Genomic DNA, 25,113 nt, shown 5'->3' with positions numbered 1-25,113 from the left:
GGACCTGGCACTTGGCTTTATTGAACCTTGTACAATTGGCCTCAGAAGTGCTCCTTCAAGCAGCATCCTCCTCTTTCCTCCTGTTGAAATAAAGATGGAAGGTACTTTTCCTTCCCTTTCCTGTGGTTCCAACTTAACAAAAAGAAAGCTGGATTTCTCTCTGATTTTGCTTTATTGGCTGAGTCTGGTGCTCCCTCTGCCACTTACAAGTGAGCTATTCATAAGTCATTAGGACACACCACAAGAGAAATGAGTACTGTGCCTGTGCATAGTGGCATTTTTTGTCTGTGCACTGTGGCCTCCTGTTTCCTCCTTTGCATCACAGCTCAAAGTTAGGGAGTGGATAAAAGAGGATGAGAGGAGACTTCTTTTTATTTCACCTCATGTTCTTGAAAGACAGGAAGAATGTCCAGTTCTGCTTCTTAACAGCTTCGTTTCTGAAGAGATTCACATGGTCGTGGTGATATGTTCCCCACACCAGTTGCAGAGTACTACAGATTTGTGTAATTTTTGCAGTGCTTATTACATGCAGAGACTCTTGTTCATCGAGGCAGTGGGTCTCTTTTGTGACCGCAGTATACTTAGTTGCTTGTCTTTACCAGCAAGACAGGAAGCGAACTTAAGAAACTACGGAATCTCCTAAACAAGTCAAAAGAGAACTAGGATGACACTGCAGAAAGCAAAATTGACTTATAGTTTCTGCTTCCAATAAAAAAAATTGGGGAGGGAGGGGGGGTGTGGAAATGGTAAGTTCCTCACTTTCACAGGAGGTCCAGCATGTGGAAATGAAGAAAAGCAGAAGAAAAAACATTGCTGCTTGTGGGGCTTTTTTTCCATCCAAACATGAAAAGAGAAATTGCTATTTTTTTTCCTCCTTAAAAATCTGAAACAATAAGGAGGTTAAAAAGGTTTTGATAAAGTGTATGAAAGGTCTGCTAAATTTTTGTCCAGGTGCTGTGGTTTATTGGTAAGGTCAGTGAATGAGAAATAGGTTTTCTTAATCATATTTTGATGATATGATACACATTTGAGAGTTCGATATAGGAAGTTAGTCCGTATTATGTTGTGTCACAGCAGTTCTGCGGAATTTCAGCAATTTTTACTTCTGCCTTCAATAGTAAATGTGCTTCATGGCTGTCTGAGGAACTAATTGCTCAGTTTATTGCAAGGCGTTGTGTATCCACACTTCAGTAGACTCTGTCCAAAATGTTCTGCTTTTTATTAGTAGGGTACTGTACAGGGATATCTGATAAATGAGAAGTGGCAGAGTACACCACCAACAGTTGAAAAATGGGTATGATTTAGAATTGTGGGAAAATTGCTACAAAGTGCTTTCTCTTCCGTTAAACTAATACGAAGGAACAGGACTGGACTGGAGGATCAAATGATACAGTGTGTTTTCATATTGAATTTTAAACTGTGTTGTACATTTTAAAAAGCATCTATATAGAATTCAGCAAAGAATACCAAAACTGTAACCTTAGGTTGACTGAAAAAAAAGTTTCAAGAAACTTATACCAAATAGCCTGTCTTCTCTTGTGTTGTAGTATTTCATGGCATAAAAAAAACCAAGGATGGGGAAAGAGGATATCTCTCCTGTACCGTAGTCACCACTGTCTTACAGAAAGATTCAGAGTGCTACTTGTGCCTCTGCATTTTTCTTTCCTACTTACTTCTTTCCATTTGTGCTATCCAGAAGTCATGTCTACCTGCTCCCACTGCGGTGGGTTTGCTTTTACTGTATGCAAGGTGCTGAGTTTTCTCTCTGATGACCTGGTTCCAACTATGTAAGATCATTACAAGTAAAGCCTTGAGATATAAACTCTTTAGGGCAGAAATCACTTTTAAAAAAAAAAAAAAATATGTTGTGCACTAAGGTGCATGCAGCCAGCTCTCAACATTCAGCATTGCTTAACCAATATATTCGCTATGGGACAGCACTTCAACGGAACGGAAGTAAGACCTTCAGAGGGATGTGCAAAAGCAGAAAAACCTGGGGGAGTTTTATTTAGAGATTGTGTGAAAGACTGGTAAATAAATAATCTTGTGCAATCAGTAGCAGTCTATGAATTCTTTTCTAGAGAGCTCAAATTGGAAGAGGGATGGCTTGATCTGGTCTTGACTGTCCTATAATTTGTCTAAATGTAGTCTCTTTTAATGTTTGTAGATGAAAAGAAAGAGAACAGATTTGCGGCTGAGGTGGATGAATACGGATCAGATACAATGAGTGAAATAAATATAGTTGGGCGAATTACCTTGAATATTTGGAGAATGATGAGAAATGAGGTAATGTGTTGAAAAGGATAATGTTGACTTACTGATTTTTTTAATTATTGTATACTTTGTTGAAAATTTCATGTAATTTATGTAATTTTTTGTTCTATATTTGTACACTTTTTCAAATAGACCAGCCTGCCACTTTGTGAGAATGGATTTTGTGTATTGCTGAAGTGTAAATTACTGAAGCCCTTATCTTTCAGTAATGTTTCTTAATGATATTCCTTTTCACTTCTTTGTGGGTTTTGAGAACAACTTACCTGTTCTAGCAATTTGTCTAGTATGGTGCTTTTACTAAATTAAATCCTTTAAATTATTTTAAGCTGTCAGACTTATTGTTTTACTGTTTAAGACCTTATGTTTAATACTCAAATAGTTCAGTCTTTACAAATCTTATTCTGACCAAATTCAGACCAGATTTTTGTGATCTACTTAGTTCCACATATTCTTCTCAATTAAAGAGGGATATTCTTTCCTTGTAAATAGTTAGGGACTTCTGAGTGTAAATGTTTACCTTTTTAACAATGAATACTAGTAAAAAAGTTAATAAATTTAGTTGTTGCAGTTTTTGAAAAGTAGAGATTTCTTTGACTATGAAAGACATCGTGCATGTTAACACGTCCTCTGTGTGTTTCTAGGTGAATCTAATGAATTACACTTTTGAAAACGTGGGCTTTCATGTTCTTCATCAACGTTTTCCTTTATTTACTTTCCGAGTTCTGTCTGATTGGTTTGATAATAAGGCCGATGTCTACAGGTAATGATCGATTAATTAATTTTGTTTCTTCTTTTTAAGGCCAGATTCTTAACATTGGATAGATAGGTATAAACTAAAGTCAGAACAGGAAGAAATAATCAGTTTAGCTCAGGTACTAGAACAGTCTATATGCAGCAACATGAGCTCATTTACTCTGCTGTTCTGCTATGTTCTGTTGCGTAGTTATACCCCCAGTATTTCATCTTCGTGTATTTTTCTTTTTAAAGTATACAAAAGCAAAACAAATTTTCAGTTACCATTTCAACACATCTGAATCAATATACTGTTTTGAAGTTCCGTAAGGTCTTCATTTTGTGTATATACTATTCATCAGAACACCTATTAATGAACTGTCAGGTTTCTGTTTTACTTCACAGTGCATGTCAACCAAGCTAGGCTTAAAAATAGTTCAAGACAGTGTGTAAGGTGTTAAGAAAGTAGCTATAGCTGCTTAAAAATACCTTTATATGAGACACATCACACTGGCCTTCACTTCTCCTTGTAGTGATTTGGTATTGTGTGATATGAATAATTCACAAAAATGAGTACTGATCTGAACGTCATTCATGACATACATACAATTTCTGTAGAAGTTAAATATTTTTCAACTAGGCAAAAACTTGGTTTAGTGCTGAAATTATATATTTATGTTCAACTGCAGAAGGATGTTTCCACAAAAGTCCTTGCGGTTAAAAAAAACATGTAAACAGATGAAGAGAAACTCAAGTTTCTGTTTCAGTAATCCCTTAGGGCAGTAAGGAAACCAGGATATAGTATCATATATAGCTATCATAAAAATACATTTTTCTTAGTAGAAAGAGCAGCACTCTCCTGATCATTTATAATGAGATGTTCACTTTCACAGATGGAAAATGGTTGATCATTATGTTAGCCGGGTCCGTGGGAATCTCCAGCTGTTAGACAAACTGGATTTGATTGACAGAACAAGTGAAATGGCAAGACTTTTTGGCATTCAGTTCTTACATGTATTAACAAGAGGCTCCCAGGTAAGATTTAGTTTTCCTTAAACTTCACAAAAGCAAAATATTCTTTACAAAATGTTTTCGTTCTTCAGTATCTTTTAGACAGTATATATATTTTCATAAGGTCACAGAAGACTGTTTTGTATAACATGAAATTGAAACATAAAGGCAATTCTAAAAGTAGTAATAATGTGTTGAATGGTTAGTCTCAGAGATTAAAAATAGCTGTTAAAAATAGAGTGCCCCAAATGTAATAATGCCAGTGAGTCTCTTCTGACTTTGGGAGCACTAAGTTTTCCCTTTGAGTTGGTATTTTACAGACTTAGATAAGTCTGAAAGTGAATGTGTTTCAAAACATTAAGAAATAGAATTTTTTAGAAAGATGAGATTATTTTCTTCCGGGGCAGACAAAGCTGCATCAAATATGTTCTAAGTGACATTTCCTGTGAAGCAAACCTGTGGGTTAGATTTGATGATAAGATGAGAAAGGCTCTGGCTTTATGAAATACATGCGTCATGCAAGGTGTGCGTAGTTCTGTTACTTTGATACTGGCATCGGAGGGAAAGGGAGCAGGACAGAGAGGTTTGCATTGCTCTTTCTTTGAGACCAAAGGCTTCCCTTGCCCACGTTCTGAGTGACTGGACTGACTAGACTGTTTCATGGCTTCACGGGAGCCCTGAACAGCATCTGATACAAGAGACAACTACTCTCACTGATGTGTGTCTGCTCTTCTGTTGTCGTCTTCTTTCCTACCATAATTATTCTTTCCTTCCGTCTTTCTGCTTTCTGTTTTAATAGACATTTAGCTGAGCTGGCCAGGATTGATTACTTTGCCAATTTCTGTGGACAAAAAGACAGCTTAAAAACTAATGTTCTAAGCAGACCAACATTGTTTTACCCCAGACAGAAATGGGAGTGTCTGAAGCTGCAGTTTCTTAACAATTCAACCCAATTTAAAAATGTTGCCACCTTTTTTCCTTTGACTGCAGTTGCCTGTGTCATCTCTTGACCCAGTGCAAGTTCTTGTCAGTCTTGCTGGTACTGGCTCTGTGTTTTGGGGAGGAGGGGTTGGCACTGGCGGCAGAACTGTGGTAGCGTTCAATAGATATTTGCCAGTATAGCTCCCTGGTCTGCGTTACCATGTTATCAGAAAAGTACCGCTGTTGGAGAAAGGGAAGAGAAATGCACAGTTAAGGACAGGGAGGGTGGGATTGGCATACTGCCAATGCAGATATGATTAAACTGTCATGATTGCTGCACGCAAAGACTGTTCTGCCTGTCGTTTTCTCAAATGGCTGTGAGTGGGAGTAAGCAACAGAAACATGCTGCGTTTTCTATCCTGACTGTTCTTTTCTCTTTCCTTCTGTGCACGTATGTTTTGTTTCCATTGAAACTTTCTAGATGAGAAAAAATGGCAGTTGCAACAAATCCCAGTCACCTCAAATAATTTTTTTTCACTTGTAAGAATTATCACTGCCTTTTATGAAGATATTCCTTTTCGCCTTAGATGAAAAATATGTTAAAATGGTCTAGTACTAAGAACAGATTTCAGATATTTTAAGTTCTTTTTTCCGTATTTTTGTATGTCTCATAAAGTTTTACAAGACCTTTTTTAAAGGCGATTTTTTTCTTTTATTAAGCTATCTTGAATATTCCATAGTAGACTAAACAAATCTAACAGGAGATGTTCATAGGCATATGGATTATTAGTCAGGTGATTGAAGAACTTGGTGAAAACTAGGAAAAAAATAACTAGCTCTTGCTAGATGCAGTCCCTAACCACCTCATCACAGATCCGAGCTCATCACTGGACACAAATTACTGTGCAATTAGTGCAAGGTGGCAGCCGCTTCTGCTGCTGCAAAACTACACCTTCAAACCCCAACCCGTTTGTAAGGTGGCAGGGTCTTGTTAAAGCTGCCAGTTCTGTAAGTTCATTTTTAACATCAAAGTTAAAGAAATTATTCAATCATTGTTCTGTATAGGTTAGGTATATGTAGTGCATCAGGCAGAGAGCTTTTGGATAGTGATTTAGTTCCTTACAAAGCACAGGGTTTTAGGATTATATAGGATCATTCTTTGATATTGTGGAATTTTCAGTCCTCTGCCACCCATGTATGTAATTTTCAGCTACTTTGGTTTTTATTGTGAGTGGACACAGTGAATACCTGGCTATTAGTGCTTTTAAAGCCTTACTGAAGCACTGAATAAATAAATAGGGCTTTTTTTTTCTCCTGTTGCTGCCTCCACATGTGACGTATGTCTTGAGCAAGGTGAAAATTCTTAAACTTTTTGTTACTTTATGCTTCCTATACTACTTGTGGCATCATCACGGAGAAAGTGTAATACCCAGTGCAAAGCAGTGGACTTTGGAAATGGGCTGACTTAGATTCTTCCCTTGGTTCCCTTGCTGCCAAGTTCATTCCAATTATGTCTCACGTAAATAGAGGCACAATTATCAACTTATACAATCACGTGTCATTTCTGTTTTCCCAAATGTTGAAATAAAATTGCTGTGCAGATTCCTATGGAAAATGGTTATCCACTGTGTACTATACTTTGTTTTCTTCAATGTTCTGCAAGTCTAACAAAAACACAGTTTAGCAAATGCTCGTTTGCTGACTTTTACATGGCCATCTGTATATATTGTTGCAGCCTGTTGGATGTTTATTTTTTCCGTAGATAAAAATTAGAAGTAGTTTATTTTCAATGATTAGGGCTAAATGATGAGGAAGCATATCACTATATCCACTATATGTGATGTATACATTAAAAGTAAAGAGTATGGCTGTAGAAAACTAGTTGTCTGTACTTTAAATTCAGGCAATACAATTGTGTATTTATTCAGTTTAATGCACTCATGTTTGTTCTGCATTTTTTAAATTATAATTATTATATCCAAACTGTTTTGCAGTATCGTGTGGAGTCCGTGATGCTGCGTATTGCAAAGCCAATGAATTATATTCCTGTGACACCCAGTATCCAGCAGCGAGCTCAAATGAAGGCCCCACAATGTGTTCCCTTAATAATGGAGCCAGAATCACGCTTCTACAGCAATGCTGTTCTTGTATTAGATTTCCAGTCATTATACCCTTCCATTGTGATAGCATACAACTACTGTTTTTCAACCTGCCTGGGATATGTTGAAAACTTAGGAAAGTAAGTTGTAACTCTTTTCGCACAAACTTTGATTCCGTAGCATCTTTTCTAAGGTACTGAGAAGCCTTGGTTGTCATTGGAAGCAATGGGAATGTATGAATAGCACCATTTCTGATACACAATAGAGGTGATAAAGGTCTACCATGTGGATGGGGGTGTATGTGTATGCACACACAGACACACACATATACACATCAATATGTATTTTTAATTAAATACACAATTAGGCTCTGTTCTGTTAAAAAAAATTAACTCTATATGTGCATATGTGTACACCTGTTCCATTATTGTGGTGATGCTACTTTTTAATATTGCTTCATAATAAATTAAAATGTTATATAAATCCACTACCTGTTTTCAAAACTGGACTAGTATTATTCTGCTGTATGTTAATAAATTGTTGTTGTTCTCTTTTAACAGTTGTAATTCACTCTGGTCTTAACTATTCAGAACGAAAAGAGACAATGAGTTATTCTGGGTAGCATCTCTTGTTGAGCTTAACAGTAATTCTGTTAATTGGAAAAAAAGATCTCATTGCTCATTATAATTACCTCTATAAAACAATATTTGGAAGAATGGGAAGATACATGCGATGATTGCTAGTTGTCACCATCAGGTTTAAGCTTCTGATTTTAAATTATGAATTTGTAGGAAGAAAATACATGCAATGTGTTACTTTGTAAACCTCTGTGGTTTCCAATAGGGGATTACGGTATGAGTACATTCCTCCACTAACTCAGCATTTGAAAATAATGCATTACACAGAACACAATTGATAAATTACACGTGGTGGAATTTAGACATTTTTTACTACTTTACTCCTAGGGCCTTTTGCACATAGCTAAGAAATTTTTAATGATGTTATGTTTGTTTAAACCTGAGATTATAGTTATAGAATCATAGAATTGTTTGGGTTGGAAAGGTCCTTAAAGATCGAGTTCCAACCCCCCTGCCATGCCCAGGGACACCCTCCACTAGACCAGGTAGTTGTGGTTCTGTCCTAGCTGGCATTATCAGCATTTTAATACAAATTGATGCTTTTGCTTGATTGGACTGTAAATGAATGAATTGTCTTCATATTTAATTTTTCTCTTTATTAGATATGATGCATTCAAATTTGGCTGTACATCTCTCAGCGTACCTCCTGACTTACTTTACCAGATTAGGCATGATATCACAGTGTCCCCCAGTGGAGTAGCTTTTGTCAAGGTAATGATACTAGTGCTCTGCGACAGGCATTTTCACCTCCTGTTGGCTGACTAGCTTAAGATCAAATTGATATTCTAGTTTATATTTTGCTGCACTAAGAGCAGACAGAAGCAGGGAGGTTCAGTCTCTCATTTCCCAGTGTTTTTTTGATATTTGTCAGAGTGCTGAACTTTTGGCAGTTCAGGAAATAAAACATCATCTTTATGCTTTCATTTATACAGAAGGCTCATTTCATCTCTAATTAAACTGTGTTTTTCTTATGCAATTTGGGGATCAAACAGTAATTATCTCCTGCCTGTTTAGCAGAATGCTTTCCTAGAAAAAGTGTCATGGTTTGGGAGATGAAACTCCCTGAGTTGCTTTCTATTGTTCTCATTTTATGGGGTTTTTTTTGTACTGCTGGCTGATTTGTAATGAATTAATAGATATGGCCTGGAGTTCTTACAAATAATTAGCCAATCATCAGCATACATGTATGTAATGTGAAACAAAAATTTTAATTAAAGAATACTTGCAGAATTTTAAAAATATAATATTCTTTTAGCGTTTAACATTTTGAGAATTAACAGTTCAGTGAAGTCCTATTTCAGTTAATAAGGTTATCTAAACATTGCATTAGCAGGGCTGACGAAAACAAAGAACAAAAATATATTTACCCTGCCCTTAAGAACTTTGCCAGTATTCTAGGTTGCTTGTAATTGTGGAAAGAGCCAAACCATTGGTGCCTAGGGCATCTTGCTAATTAATTTGTCTTCTTAACAGTGATTATCCAACAGTTCTGGGTTTTGCTTTTACTCCTAACTGGTTAGGTTGGGCTTTTTAACATAATTTTTTTCTTTGTTCCCTTTATGGCAGCCTTCAGTAAGAAAGGGTGTACTGCCAAGAATGCTAGAAGAAATCTTGAAGACTAGGATAATGGTGAAACAGTCAATGAAGGCTTATAAGCACGACAAGGCTATAACTCGAATGCTTGAAGCTCGTCAGTTGGGTCTTAAATATATAGCTAATTTTACATTTGGTTATACTGCTGCTAGTTTTTCTGGAAGAATGCCGTGCACTGAGGTAAGTGTTGCAGATAAAAATGCAGAAAAACTGTAGAAAAGACAATAAAGTATAGGCAGATAACACAGTATTATTATTTGAAACATAGTTAATCTAAATAGCTTAATGAAAGCGGTTTTTATTTGTAGTACTGAAAATCAGCAACTTGAGATCCTTTTAAAAAAAGAAAAATCTTATTTTTCTTCTTCCCATAAAAGAGCATTTAGAGTTGGCATTTCTGTAGAACTCTTTCAAAAGGTAGATAAGATTACAGTTCTAATAGCAGAAATAAAATAAAACATTGTAGCTGTTTCATAGTTTTCATAAAAGGAGGAAACAGTAGAATCCAAAAACTAGAGAAAACTATCCTCAGCAATCTTGTCTTGCTCCTTACAAATGCCTAAAGAACTTTAAACTGAATTTTCTTTTATTTTAATTCTTAATAATATTTAATTGCTCTCCCTTTAGTTGTTGCTATTTTGGGGTAATGTAGGCAACCTTTTTATTTATTATATGCATTTAAACCATGAAATTAAATATATTGTCTCAATATAGTAATTTTCATAAACAGATCAAGCGAAATTAGAGTAAGTTTACCAAGACCTAGTATTGGGATTAGCTGTAGACTAAAGTTATTCAATTTATCTTTAACTTTGCAGGTTGGGGATAGTATTGTCCACAAAGCCAGAGAAACATTGGAGCGTGCTATAAAACTGGTGAATGATACCAAAAAATGGGGTGCTCACGTTGTGTATGGTGACACTGACAGGTAATTAATGGTCTGCTTCTTGGAATGTTTTCAGATCATAGTAGGTCTTCACAGGCATTCTTTTCTTTTGTCTCAAAAAGGGGAATTATAGAAGTCTTATCGAATTAGTATTTTGTGCCTGTTTCTGGTGCCATTTTTATTTTCAAAAATACAATATTTATAGTAAGGCGTTGCACGTTGATACTTAGAGGAAGGCATTATTTTAATATTCAGAAGTGGATACAGTTCAGAAGCAGCCACCAAAGCATACAAAGATATGATTAGGCTTCCTGAAATACATCATACAAATATCTCCCCTTTCTCAGTCATCTTTCATCTAAATAATAGCCGTGCTTTAGGCGTATATATCTCTGGTGCTAGATGTGGATAATTTTTCAACCATGGGAAGCAAAGCTTGTCTGGCCATCCTTCCTTAATAACTTGTGAATCCAATGACTGATTTCAGACAGATTTGATGAAAGACTTGAAATTTCAGAGATACTAAATTCATAGTAGCTTGACAAAAAAAAAAAAATTTTGTTGGAGAAAGGAAGTAAAATCCTGTTGCTGCCCATAGTAGAAAGAAAAGGCATATCCAGAGCTCTTTACAGTTCTGTCCTGGAAACTCAAGTTTTGCAGTTCCTGGGAGCCTGCCTCACCAGAAAGTCACAGCATTTGTCATGCCTTTGGCACTCCTGATTTCATACTGAACACTGAAGTTTCTCAGGTTTTTGGCCTTTCTAGATGAAGGAAAGGAACAGAGTTGATAACAACATCCCTGCCTTGCCACCGGGAAACTATAGCTTGTAAGTTTCAGGAACTATGTTGAATATATGTGTGCTTATTTCCTATGTCTGATTTCTTGTAGCATGTTTGTACTCTTAAAAGGAGCCACAAAGGAGCAGTCTTTTAAGATTGGTCAAGAAATTGCTGAAGCTGTAACAGCAACAAACCCCAAACCTGTTAAACTGAAGTTTGAAAAGGTAAAAGGAAAAATATTTTGCTTCAAGTGTGTTGGGTGAAAACATTGTTATCCTTAAAAAAAAAAAAAATATTCTGGACACTGACATAGCATAAGGATATATAACAGTCGAACAATCGTGTGCTGTACTGCTTCTGCAGGTATATTGCAAGCTCCTTAATGCCTCAGGGACCTTGTCACAGGGAGCGCTGCAGCATGAACAGCAAAAAGAAATCCTACTTTCACATCAGGATGCCTGGTGGCCTGTTGAGCAGCAGCACCAGGCAATTTGAAATTCCTGTCTCATCAGTTTTTGGAAATGTGTCCCTCAGTTTTTATTATGTAAATATAATCACGCCAACATCTGCAACTTGGTAGAGAAAATGCACACCATCCCTTGAAGTGATTCCAGTGCCTTAACTACAAGCCTGGTATTTATTCTTCAGCCAGCATTAGCACACTTCAGGATATGTCCGTGTGATACATATATAAAATGAAAAACGTAAAAATCCATTCAGTAGGCTTTTTGAAGAACTATTAACGAAAATAAGCCTTTTATAGAAGAGCAAGGCAATGTGATACTAATTTTGGTGGAATTTTATCATTGGAAATTCATTAGCAATCAGTTCAAGTGCTCTAGATATTTTCAAATTAGATACCTGACTCAACAGGTTCAATCAGAATTTGTAAGCAAATTGCCATTTTTCATGGAAAATGCAGTATAAAAATATTAGGAAGAAAAGTCTGAATGACTGTCGAAGGCATGGCAGCTTTTCCTCACTGACTAATACAGAGACCCTTCCCACTTTGAGGCAATTCTTTGTCATTAAGCTGAAGGAGTAATTAGCCAGAAAAAAATACCAGGTGCAAGGATATACTTGAGAAGATGTCTGAGTGCTTCACTTCAAGTGCCCTTATTCATCCATGGGTCAAAATATTGAGTACTCTCCTAGGGTAGTTTCCTAGCACTGGAAGAGACAAATATCTGAAAGCTGGAACATCTGTTCAAGAAGTGAACACTACACTATGTGCAGGACCTTCTTCAGCCTGAGGAAATGTAAACTCACTGCTCCCTCTTCCATGAGAGCCCCGAAGATGTAGTGTTATCTGGGAGAAATTGTCCCACATTCTTTCTTTTATAACTGGTCAAGGAATAGTGACACAATCAAGAAGGAATTGAGAGGTTGGAGAATACAAGCAAAAGGGACCAGGTCTCTAATAGCCATTCATGAGGGAACCATGGGAACCATTCGCCAGGCATTTAAAAAGCATGCTTTCCCCAAATCAAGATACTAACTGATTTTAGGCACCTCATAATGAGATGAAGTTTGAAAATAGAAAGTTCAAAGCCACTACTTTTGTTGGGAGTTTTCTTCTCTGATGTTTCAGATGAAGTTGTTGTCTTTTTAAGAATGAAGAGATAATACAGTTACATTAAAAATGCTGACAGATTCAATGCAGAAAAGTAAGGGTACTTGAAACCAAATACACTGTGTGTCACTTTTCTTCTGAGCTTCAGGTTGCTCAGCCTTTACAGCTAGATGAAATGCAAAGTGATTTAAGAAGGGAACACCACTGAATCCCAGCTTCCTTAGCCATCCTTTATCAGTCCTCTGATCTTGTTTATTAGTTTTAATTATTTAAAAATTTAAAAATAAAAAATAAAACCACAAAAGCAAACAACAAAGCAAAGTATTCCTTGGGAAACCCTCTGTGTTCAAAGCCACCTTATTTTCCCAACACATGGCAGATTGGGCTATCTTCTTTCTAAATACTCCAGGTTTACTTGCCATGTGTCCTGCAAACTAAGAAGAGGTACGTGGGTTACATGTATGAAACACTGGACCAGAAGGACCCAGTATTTGATGCAAAAGGCATAGAGACAGTCCGAAGGGACTCCTGTCCTGCTGTTTCCAAGGTAAAATACTCGCGCATTTCTTCCTAGCTGAAATTATAGTATTTTGTTATTTCATTGTATATTTGTCCTTTCTCAGTTTCTAGTCCTTGTGAGTTGCCTGAGACTTCATCTGTTTTTGTATGAGGTAATTGAAAGATAAATTGAAGATCTTGCACGCCTTTACAAGGACTTGTACTTTCCATCTTAACTACTATCTTTCAGACCCTAAAAAACCCATAAAAAGCCCTCAGCCCCATGTAAGTTCTCTACAAAGCCATTCTAGATCCAGGTCACTTTAACTGGAAGTAAGTATGGGTCCAAAATGAGTGAGGCACACTGATGTGCCTGCTAAATACCTCACTTTCATAAATTTAGTTTAGCTAAGAATTAATTTAAAATAAACTTCCTTACCTGTTTACTTTAAGCTGTGTATTGCAGGGGTTAAAAAGAAAAGGCTCTTGTTCTTAATCAAGTCAAAACAAATTTATGCCAGTAAGACAGGTAGCCACTTAGGAGGATTTACTTCCATTTTTCTTTTTAATCCAAATTCTTTTGTTTGCTGAGGCGCTCAGAATGGCAAAATAGTTTATGGGGAAAAGCATCTCTCATACTCTGGAAAACCTCTGTAATTGTTGAAAGAGTCTTAGTGCCAGAGTATGGATAATGTCATGAAAGATGTGTCAAATTGAGGAAAAAGTTGTCCAGTAATGTGTTTATGAATGTCTTTGAGTGGAAGAGAATGTAACCTGTTGGCATAGTAACATTCTAGTTTACTTTCTAAGCAGTGTATTAATATTTCCATATAATTTACTGAATTATTTGGAATTAATTTTTAGTTAAACATACGTGTTTTTCTCACCTTTCTCCTTTGATTGTAAAGATACTTGAGTGTTCTATCAAGCTGCTATTTGAAACACGGGACATAAGTCAGATCAAACAGTACGTTCAGAATCAATGCATGAAGTTACTGGAAGGAAAAGCCAGCATGCAAGACTTCATCTTTGCAAAAGAGTACAGAGGGAGCTCGGCTTACAGACCTGGGTCCTGTGTACCAGCCCTGGAAATCACCAGGTAATGAAATTAAGAACTGCTAATCATAGATATTTTTTCTCTTGACCTTTGTACTGCCAAGTTATGGGTAGCAGTAAGATGTCACCTTCAGATATTATTGCAGCATTTGGCTCTGTCTTCTGCATGTGAAGAGAGATCAGGCAGCAAAAAGTCTTAGAAAGCCACTTTGTAGTCCTGGAAAGAGCCACACATGAGCAAGAGTAAAGTCTCTTTGTCAGGTCACTGTAATGATACGATACGTTCAGTGCTGTTACTTAAGCTTTTGGTTTTATACAAGGGCTTGACTATCCAGGATTGCCCATCTACTCACGGATATTAGATATGTTAAAAATTGTAATAGTGATGTCTTTCAGTGCTGTGAAATACATTACCAGTCATGATTTTTCATTTTTTGCAAAGTACTTTATTTAATATTTCATCCTGTTGATGTTGTTGATCAGTAACAGATAATATGGCACATATTGCCACCTCGCTTAATAGAAAAGGTCTTCAAATTAGGCCATGCTTTTGAAATAAAATAAAATTCAAGTCTTCAATTGATACCTGCTTCAAATTGAATTGTCCTTTGCTTTCTGGGTACTTGAGCTCTTTTTAGTAGCCTGGCTGCTCTTTAGTAAAATATTTCATTAAGGACAGGATAGCTAGAAGGCAATCTGTATGCACACCCAAGTGACCTGAAACAGAACATATCTTTAGGGCTCATGTTCCAAGTTCTAAAAATTGAGTCTGATCATGAGACAAATTATAAATGGAACAACTTGGTCCTGTGCTTCATAGTAGACACTAACTTCAGTAGTCTGGAGAGCTGCTAATATAATCAGATGGGGAAGTTTACAAGCAAATGAAAGAACTATGAATTTGTCTCTGGATGCATTATAAAGGCTGTTTTTAAACAGGAGAATGCTTGCCTACGACCGTCGCTCTGAACCACGAGTTGGGGAGCGAGTGCCCTACGTCATTGTGTACGGCATGCCCGGACTGCCCCTGATACAGCTGGTGAGGCGGCCCATTGAGGTCCTGCAGGATCCCAACCTGCGGCTGAATGCTACCTACTATATTACCAAACAAATTCTGCCACCGCTGGCTCGGGTGTTCTCACTTATTGGCATAGATGTCTTCAGCTGGTACCATGAGTTGCCACGGGTAAGTGTTTGAAAACAGATTGCAAACACAGTGCATCTATACAGTGTTTGGTTTTACCGCAACTTTTAATGGAATGAAGCTTATAGGAGGCAACAGCAAAGGTTATTTTACAAGGTAGTGTTTGATGCCCAAACATGCAGACCTTAGATCTTCTGTGTATGTTTTTTTCACTTAGTAAATAATTTTTTTTTTCTGACCACCCTTCTGTGCAGGATTGATCACACTGTCATCTTCTATTTTCTGACCCCTTCTATAATTTAAAGAATATTTTGCCATACCTGTATATTTTTAGCTGTACTTTTATATGCATCTATCTGGCTGTACCACCTTTTAAATCTCTCTGTAGTAGATGTTGGAACTCCTGTTTTCCAAGATGTTCTGAAGATCTTTCCTCTTTATAGAAAAGGTGGCAGCACCCCAGCAGCAGGAACACTTTTTTAAAAATCTGTATCACCAGAAATTTTAAACTAATTGTATCCAAAACTGCCTTTCCTAAAAGTTAAAGAAATCATTGACATGCAGGAAGAGAAGTGTTAGATAGTTGGATTTTAGTTTGTGATTCCCCTGACAAAAAAGGATGGTGAAAGATAGGCTATTTGCGTTGTTGGGTTACTCTGCTTAGCATAGACTTCAGCAGCGTAGTAGTACATCATTTTTCCCACTGCAGACTTTTAATATAGCCTTGACTGACTTCAATTCTGCTTCTTTTTTCTACCTTTCTGATGGCACTGTGAAATTCACCTTATCTCCAACAAGCTGCTCTAAAGAGGCAAAAAGAGCCCGGACTTTCTGCAAGGCCAGGGAGCACCGAGGAGGTCATAGGGAGCGGAGCAGCTGGGTGTTTGAAGCAGGAGAGTGAAGGATAAGCACAAAGCACAAGTCAGGCAGCAGCAGGAGCAACTGCAGAGAATAAACTTCCCTGGGCGAGGGGGCAGTGGTAGAGCTTTGTCTGGGGAAATCAGCGCGTGAGCTACAGCCACGGACCAGAGGACAGTGGCAGCTCCGTGACCAGGACTGCGCCAGCACAGAAACTCAAGGGGAGGCAGGATCCAGAAGGCAGCCACTGGGGCTGCAGCCAGGGCACGTTTGGATGTGAAGTAGATCAGCACCTACAAAGAAACAACTGCAGGAGGTGGAGTCTGAGATGAGACTGGGAATTTAGCATGTGACTGAGAATTTAGTTGTTTACTCTTCTTTTCTGGTGAGCTTCCCAGTGAAATAGGTGTGGGTGGACTCAGTTCAGTGTTATCACTTCAGGGCAAGTGCTGCGCTCCTCAGAGTGGTGCAATCCATGCTAATGATTTCTGTGTGAACCCGTGCCCTGCAGGCTGCATTGCCCTTTCATATTCCTTTTAGAAAAAAAAAATAGGGTAATCTAGGAATAAGGCAAGCTGCTCTCTTAAAAGTTCATTGTTACATTTTTTTTTACAGATTCAAAAAGCTGCCTCGGCTGCCCACAGTGAGCTAGAAGGACGCAAAGGCACAATCTCACAGTATTTCACAACCTTACACTGTCCTGTGTGTGATGAACTGACCCAGTATGGGATCTGTAATAAATGCAGAAGCCAGCCACAGCATGTGGCAGTGATTCTCAACCAAGAAATCCGAGAGCTGGAGCGTAAGCAAGAACAGCTGGTCAAGGTATGATTAAAGCATTGCCAGATGTCTGTCAGACAAAGACAAAGGCTGAAATTTCAAAGCAGCATGTTACTGAATACCCTCAACAGAAATGGGAAGTACAGTCCAGGTGTGAGACGAGTTACAGCTTGTTTGCTTTTCCCATTGCTGTTGCAGGCAGCGTAGCAGCTGTTACTCCCCTTAGCTCTGCATAAAACTGAAGGCGGGGGGGTGGGGATCAGAACAGAAGATGCTTCTCTCCTTTTCTTCAAGAGTGTCTGACATGGTTTGCCTTTTTATGACAGGGATGGAGAGTTGTAAAAGTCTGAAAGATTCACCTTTTTTGTACTAAAATAACTGATGATGTTCTAGTAACAAAAGTGTTTATCCCAGAAAATTTATTTATTTATGATGCATAATGTGTATGTGTTTTAGCGTGGGAGTTTTTACCTTTCCTCTCGATAGGAATTTTCCAAGCTGGTTTTTTTTCCCTTGAGCCAGAAGCCAATTAAGAGGGTAGCTGACTGTGCTCACAAATATATTTTAGCAAAGCAGAATGGCTCCCCAGGCAGAAACATATGCATATCCTCACCTAATTTTCATATTGTCATATTTTATAATTAATAAATATTTTTGTTAAAATTTATTTTTAGCACTAGCATGTGAATCATTTTAAAGACTTGTCTGAATTGCAGGGATATAAATGTTCTTGTAGTCTAGGCATTGATTTGATAGGTTCCCATGGGGCTTTGTTGCTAGAAAACCATTATAATTCATTCACTCTTCATAAATATTGCATTGCTAAGGTGTGGACTTGTTTCTTTCTATTTTGTAATACTTGCTCTGATCTGTATTGTAAATGGCAGTAAAAGAAGGTGATGCGTGTTCTGCAGTTTTCCTGTGGTGCTCTGAACCTTTTACATTGCCTTTGTTCTGGGATGAATCAGAACTTGCAGATCAGTCCAGCCCCACGAAAGGATCAGTGGGTTTGATCAGAACATTCTCTTGTCCCTGCAACACGCAGCAGGTCAGCAAGGCCAGGGATCCCATTCTAGTCTGTGTTTGATGGCTCAACCTCTCTGTAGGAGCATCTATCTTACTTCGTTATGAAGATGTGTGTGGCCTTCACAGCTGAAATTCTGGCCCTCCTAGATGATAAACATGTCAGAGCCAGCAGAAAACGGATATGACATTGAATTGTACATTTTAAAACACACTTAAAAATTACACGCCATAGATTAAGGCCATAGGCTTCTCCACTCTACGCAAACTGAACTTAGAAAATGGCTCAAGTACCATGTAGTTTGGTCCCTTGTGTTCAAACCAGCCACGGCCTCTTTTGAAAGAAGTAGGGTAGACTTATTCCTCAGGTTCTTCCAGTGGTTACAAACCTGGAATGAACCATTTAAATCCTGTTCTTTTTGGTTACAGTGGCAGGTCAGAGGACTGGTATCCTCTGAGGTGCTGCTGTGTGGGACTTGGCTGAGAGGAGCTGCTCCTCTCCAGCTATTGTCAGTTTGAGTTTCTGGTCTGCAGGGATTCAGTGCTGATAGTTGAGAGGGTCACTGGTACCCAGATAATTTTAACATGGAAAGAAGGAAAAGAACAAATTTTAAAGCAAAGGATATGATTTTGACTTGTTGTTCAAACTATGCAAACAGCAAGATAAGTCCAGCAAGTGTGTTTAATTTCTGCTTTTGGCTTACTGAAAAGCTGTTAAGCACTGGAACGGGCTGCCCAGGGAAGTGGTGGAGTCGCCATCCCTGGAGGTATTTAAAAGACGTGTAGAGGTGGCGCTTGGGGACATGGTTTAGTGGTGGACTTGGCAGTGTTAGGCTAGGAGTTGGACTTGATGGTCTTAAAGGTCTTTTCCAACCTGAGTGATTCTATGATTCTGTAAGATTTTTTTAACCTTTTGATGTTACAAAACATGTGTAGTTGGAAGCAAATTTCTGAGGTTTTGGAAAAACTGTTGGGGGTGGCAGATACTGGAAAGGATTAAAAATAAAAGAGCAAAGCAGGAGACTTTAGTTTTCTAAAGGTAACTACTTTTGGAAAAAAACGTGCCTGCTGCTGTTTTATTCCATTCAGGGATCTCATGTTAAAAGTATTTTCAAGCAGCATTAACCACATTAACAAGTAGTTCCATGAAGGAGAGCAGTGGAGCCTGTCTGCCTGTTTGTTTCTGTCCTAGGATTGATTAACTATGATGTGGAAGGTTAAACTCTAGTTGAAGCTTATCTTGAAACAGGAGTAGTATTAAGTTCCTTTCTTGTGTAGAGAATAACTGAAAAATAAGAGTTTTGTCTTTTTTCACGAGGGAACTTTTACACAGGGTGAGTTTGTCATGAATATGACACACTGCCTCACTTAAATCCACTCAATTTATTTACCTTATTTTTCCAAGCACCACCACAAGCACGCAGAAGTTACCAGGACTGAAACCCGAGCTGTACAGTCAAGCTGTTGATCTCTGCCCAGTTCATGTGGGCGATGCCCGCCAGCCGGGCACCAGCAGCACATGAGCAGTCTGGCAGCAGCAGGAGAGGCTGGAGGAGAGAAAGGAGCTTGCTCTGGATCCTCTGTGTTGGGGAAGAGCTTGTGGTGCTGGTGGGGCTGTGCCTGTTCTGCTGATGATAGAGTGCTGAGGACTTAGTAGTCCCAAGTGCTTCAGGCCTTGCTTGTGTTAAGTTTAAAATAATGTTTGCTTTTTTATATGTCACCTAGATATGCAAGAACTGTACAGGCTGCTTTGATCGACAGATCCAGTGTGTCTCCCTCAACTGTCCAGTACTCTTCAAGCTGTCCAGAGTAAGCAGAGAACTGTCAAAGGCACCGTATCTTCGCCAGCTACTTGACCAGTTTTAAATGATCTGTGTTACAGGATTCCAGGTGCTATTTTTTTTTTTTCAATGTTTACCACACTAAGACTATTGTGCATGGTGCTTTTTCGATTCTCATCTAGTCCAGGATTTCCATTTTAACTGTTGGGTTTATTATCTGAAGAATAATGAACGCTTATCCTAACTAAATTAAAAAAACAGAAAAACATTTGTTGATCTACGAATAGCTCACTTTTTAAGATGTACAAATTTCTTCTTTCTTTCATGTTTCTAACATACTGTTTTATAATGCTGATGTTGGAATAGCTATGTGTAACATCTTGTAAATCCATTTCAAAGTAGAAGTCAAGTTTACTTCCTGGAGGAAGGAGCACTGAAAACCTCTTGAAACGATGAAACCATTAGTGTGTGTTCTTGGACTGTCAGTATCAAGACGTGTTACTTATATATTATCCATTCACTTTATAATTTTGTCTGCGAAATATTTTGTAAATACACTTTTTTACTTTTCAAACAACTGAGTAAAATAATGTGCAATGACTTTTATACAGATAATTTTAAAGTTGGTTGGTATATCTCCTCCTAGGTTTTGCTTGATTCCAAGTAGATTGTTATTTTGATCAGACTGTGCAAGCAGTAGTTACCATGTGTAGCATTTTGAAACATTATTTTCTAAAAATTGCTGTCTTGCTTTAGCTATTAATGGGGCATTGTGAGGAACTGTGCAAAGACATTTTTGTTACAAACCTGTGGGACTGTTGCAATACTTTAAATATAAAATTTTATTCCATTTTTGCTTGTTTTGTATAGACATTTCTATTGCTTCTAAATATGCTTCAAATATTTTCTTTCCTTATGTACTGTACAGTTAAATCTTATTTGCCACCATCTTGACAAAATGTGTATTTAGAATATTTGTATAACTGTATAAAATCAAAAAGGAATTATGTGGTCAGTGCATTGTTTTCTAAACTGGAAATCATTTTGTTTTAGAAGTTAATAATGGAAACCATATTAAAGTTGAATAAAATGATATGGTAAAAATTCTATGCTTTTTTTAGATTTACCCTCGATTGCAGACACCTTTGTTTCCCTCATCTGCACACAAATAGTAATGTAACCAAGACTGCTCAAGTAAGAGTTAAGAATGATGCACAATTCAGTTTCCAGCTTAAGCTTTGGGATCTAAAGCCCTGGTATCAATTCTTGGAGGCCTTCCCCAAACCAGAAGAGAAACATTTCCATTAGTCAAAATATGAGTAACTTTTAAATTTGGAAGTCCAGAGTAGCTTTGAAAAATAGAAGAAAACTTTATTTACATCAAGGAACCTGAGTGCCTTCTTCAGTTAAGAATTTATTACATTCAAGATAGAAGTCGGTCTGTTAACTTTCACATTATACAGTACAATGTAAACCCACACCACACAGAATAAAAACTATTCAATATATAATAGAACAGACACAGCTTGAAATGCCCTTTTATGCAAAATAACAAAAAAAAACCACCAAGGCACAACCTTTGTCTACTCCTGCATTCTAGCAGTGGTCACGTACAGAAGTGCAAATGCCATGACTAATGTGTTAGCTTGTGGTAGGATCCAGCATTTGGCAGTGCTTCAGGGATAAATAAAAATACTAAATGACGCTTAACTGCAAGAGGTTACTTTTAACACTGGAGTAAATGGGCAAGTGCTCATCTTCAACTCAGTCCTGCCTTTATGGACAAAATAGAATTCTTAACAAATTCAGATTTCTAACCTCATCCATGGACCACAGTTCTCAGCCTCAACACAGAGATGACTCTTCTAGCATAAGCAAGGCAATAGTAAAGTAACACAGTTTACTTGTAATTTCAACCCATAACATGTCAGTTTAAGTGTTTAAGCTTTCTGAAGGATCTGTAACTTAAAAAGCACTGTAAATAGATCCTCACTTTAACTGTATGTGCCAGGAAGCAATTTACTTTGTAAGGAAATTTAAACATGTAAAAACCAACATTTGTTGTCTCAAAACAAGCCTTGAGGAACACCAGAAGCCAAGAACTAGGAAAGCTACAGCCTTGAACATCAAGGATGTTTGGAACTGCTGTGAGCTGGACTTATTGTTGGAAATATCCCAGATCTGTTTTAATGTTAAACTGCTTTAAACATTTAATTTTCATGAAAAGACAGCCCCTGCTATTTCAATAGCATGCTTTTAGGGGATAAGGAAAAGAAGTTCTGCAGGTATACTCCATTTCAAGTTTGAGTCCAGAATTAAGACAGGGAAGGCTCTAAGCACTTGCTAAAATGACTCAAAATTTAGACCTCATCCAGCCAAGGCCTCCATGCATCAATCAGATGTGGTTCTCAACGGTACCATTCAAGTTAAGTATGAGTTCCACTCTCTTCCTGCCACTGCTTTTTGCACCCTTGCCTTGGCATTCCAGGCTGTTGCTCCATTCCTACTACACCGACCTCCTGCTTTTAAGGAGGAAAAGAGAGATGAATTCAAGTGACTCAAGCAGGAATTAATACAGCTGGTAAAAAATAAATCTTTGCACAATATTTTTACATTTGTTGGGAAGACGTTAGTCACAAACAAAAACAAGTGTGTCTGTATAAGCAATCAGTAGCTAAGGTTCAAAGAGGTTACAGCATACTTCCCACTACATTTTTTGGTTTTTTTAGTACTTCGTTATGCAAAACATGTAAACTATCCCTGAGAACAATCTTACATGCAGGACATTCCAATTTGGAATTTCACTCCAAAAAATCAGCATATTAACAGAGGATTATTAAAATCTTCCTAGTTGCCAGGTGCAGTTCTTAAACTAGTTTTCTTCTGGCAACATGATCTCAGGTATGGGGAAACTTTTTTATATCGCTGTCCATTCAGGTACAGCCTCTGGACTGCAGTTACAGCAGGGAGCTGCCGCAGAACCATTTCCGTATCCTTTGTTCTTTGTCCTGCACAAACCCAGTTTCTGCCAAAGAAAACCTGTGGCCTGCTGGGAGGGAGGGGGCAAGGCCCTCCCACAGAAGCAAAGCAGAAGCAGTTATCGTGTTCCCCACACAAAGCAGTTACTGGGGAGTGCAGGAGGAAAAAGGTGGGAAAGGAAAGTTGAAGAAATGCAGCCTTAACCTGCCCTCACTGAAGTCACCACCTCAGTTGTTATCACATGAAACTAAACACACACAGCCAGCCGAACTTTTACTCCTGTTGAACAAATGCTGTCGCATGTACCTGGAACAGGATTTGGCCTGATATTTAAAAGCTTTTACCATTACTTTAAGCAAAGAAGAGAACCCTTGTATAGCAAGTGAAACAAGGCCCTATTTTAAAGTGCAGGTTCATGCATTGCACTGGAAAAGATGCCACAGCAGTGCACATCACACAAGAAAAAAAAAAAAGAAACTGACAAAACCATAATGGCATTTACATGCTGACAGCAGAGGGAGGGGGGGGCCCTTCAACATGGCAAGGTGCAAAAAAATTATGCATTTTTCACTACAAGCTGACTCCTGCTTCTTACTAACTTCTCAGAAGAAAGGAAAAAGCCAGGAGGTTCTAGGTTGCGAGGGAACAAAAAAGACCTGAAAATATAATGAACATGTAAAATTCTGTGCTATGCTACATCTAGAGCTCTTTTGTTAGTAAATTAAACTTCTTTGCAAGAAAAATTACTAATAAAAGTGCAAAGTAAAAAAACCCCAAAGATGAGCATAATCTGATCACACAGCCTTAAAAAAAAATCACATAACCTATAAAATTGGAGTTTCAAGTAGACAAATTGCCATCACAGCTACTGCTTTTTTTTGCTCTTCCTGGGGAGGGCTCACTGGCATGACTGGTCCTTCCCAGCCTTTCCTGCTTAGCAGCAATGAACCTACAAACCACTGCTGCTCCTCTAGGGAGAATCTGCCTGTAAGTCATCACCCAAAGAAAGAAAAACCCAAATGGCTCCAATCCCACTGGCAAGGGGCACATGATTGTACAGAACAACCTGAAAGGATTGTCTCATCAATAATTAGCTAATTCTCAAGTTTTCATTTTAACACATCACTATGTTAAAGTCTTGGCACAGGATGCCAGAAAAGCTGTTATAACCTTAATTCAAACAACCACCTTAAAAATATCACAGCTCTACATCAGTATCGTATATTAAGTAATCTGTTTATATATGATTTTGTCTTCTTCATACATTTCTTGATTTCAATGGTAGTGCAGTAATTAAAATTGCAAGTACAATCACAAGTACTTCAGACTATTTTGATTTGTCACCACTGTTTAACTAGTAAATCAGAGTTAAGCCTTACAGCAGATTAATATGACCCATTTTGTATGCCCTTCCCATAACACCGCTTTTAAATGACCCAGAGGCATGCTTCCACTCTGAAAAATGAATTTTTAATTTTTTTCTCATCCTAGTGACAAAACTGGGAAATTATATAGTTTGCCAGTAGACTATCTGATTTACAGCCACCGGACATCACCCGAAATCTGATTTGATTTCCTGGTTTACATCACACACAAACTTTCAATGCAGTAGACACATTCTTCTTTCATGAGATAAGAAAGTAAGTTCAGCATCACAGATAACAGATTCTTCTCTCCCCTGAAAACATTTTATGACTAAGCACCTCAGAACTGCAGCCTCCACCCACCCCAAAAAAGCAAGTGGTCTGAGCAGTCCCCTTCTTTCCTAGTTAGTTCTTACTACAGCACCTATTACTGAAATGCATGCCTCATATTTAGAAAATGTCTCATGGTTTAACCTTTTTGGTGTAGTCTATACATTTTATTACATTACCCCATGCTCATCATCGTGGACTTCCCACCCCAAGATGCATGGCTGCAGACTCAAAATGAAAGAGGAGAAAAGGCCAGACAAATAGAAATGAACACGTCGAGCTCTGCGCCACTATGAAAGGATTCTTGAACCACTTTACAAGAACAGCTACATTCAATTGCATTTCCCTTTAAAAAGAAGACAGTCAGCTTTTACTTTAATCATTCTTCTCCCGGTCAACATTCACATTTTTTCTCCCAGGGGAGTCACCAGCAACCACTGGAGAATCGTGCAATACATCATCCAGATGGGGCTGGAGAGAGACTTCGGCTGGAGAGTCTCCTGGTATCTTACGGGAGGTCTCTATTACAGAGTTTCTCAGCGTGTCATTCATTTCTATTACCTCAAAGTCTGCTTCGTTCCACTCTCCCGCATCCTCCTCGTCCTCTTCATCCTCATTAAGCCCAGAGTTTGACAACAAAGCTTTCCGGTCCTCACTCTCACTCACTTCTTTCAAGTCGCTCTCCCTGGGACAGGTGGCCAATTTGTACATCAGAGGGAAGAGCACAACGGTCATTGCAGAAGTCACCACGGCAGTGTACATCACCACAGGAACATGGTGAAACCTGCCTTGA

General features: G+C 38.1%; 2 protein-coding genes across 2 annotated transcripts in view; one reads left to right on the top strand and one right to left on the bottom strand.

The window, feature by feature from the left end:
* Nucleotides 1–2,167: 2,167 nt before the first annotated feature.
* On the top strand, nt 2,168–20,751 carry REV3L (REV3-like, polymerase (DNA directed), zeta, catalytic subunit; the record flags this gene model as incomplete). The annotated part of the gene is made up of 13 exons (XM_010072966.1): nt 2,168–2,286; nt 2,916–3,034; nt 3,900–4,041; nt 6,933–7,177; nt 8,278–8,386; nt 9,242–9,448; nt 10,087–10,196; nt 11,044–11,158; nt 12,917–13,054; nt 13,914–14,104; nt 15,001–15,247; nt 16,679–16,888; nt 19,592–20,751. Coding segments are annotated over 13 exons (2,093 nt in total), but the record flags the coding sequence as incomplete, so codon positions are not given.
* A 3,944-nt stretch (nt 20,752–24,695) lies between these two features.
* The window catches only part of KIAA1919 (KIAA1919 ortholog), a gene marked incomplete at its 5' end in the record, with an annotated part of 4,651 nt that continues 4,233 nt past the window's right edge, over nt 24,696–25,113 (bottom strand). Inside the window, one exon of the mRNA XM_010072965.1 lies at nt 24,696–25,113. This exon is cut by the window's right edge and continues 841 nt beyond it. Within this exon, the coding sequence (XP_010071267.1) occupies nt 24,696–25,113 (418 nt within the window).

Source organism: Pterocles gutturalis, unplaced genomic scaffold (genome assembly GCF_000699245.1).
Source record: "Pterocles gutturalis isolate BGI_N339 unplaced genomic scaffold, ASM69924v1 scaffold47287, whole genome shotgun sequence".
Classification (NCBI taxonomy): Eukaryota; Metazoa; Chordata; class Aves; order Pterocliformes; family Pteroclidae; genus Pterocles; species Pterocles gutturalis.
This window is presented reverse-complemented; position numbering and strand designations above follow the sequence as displayed.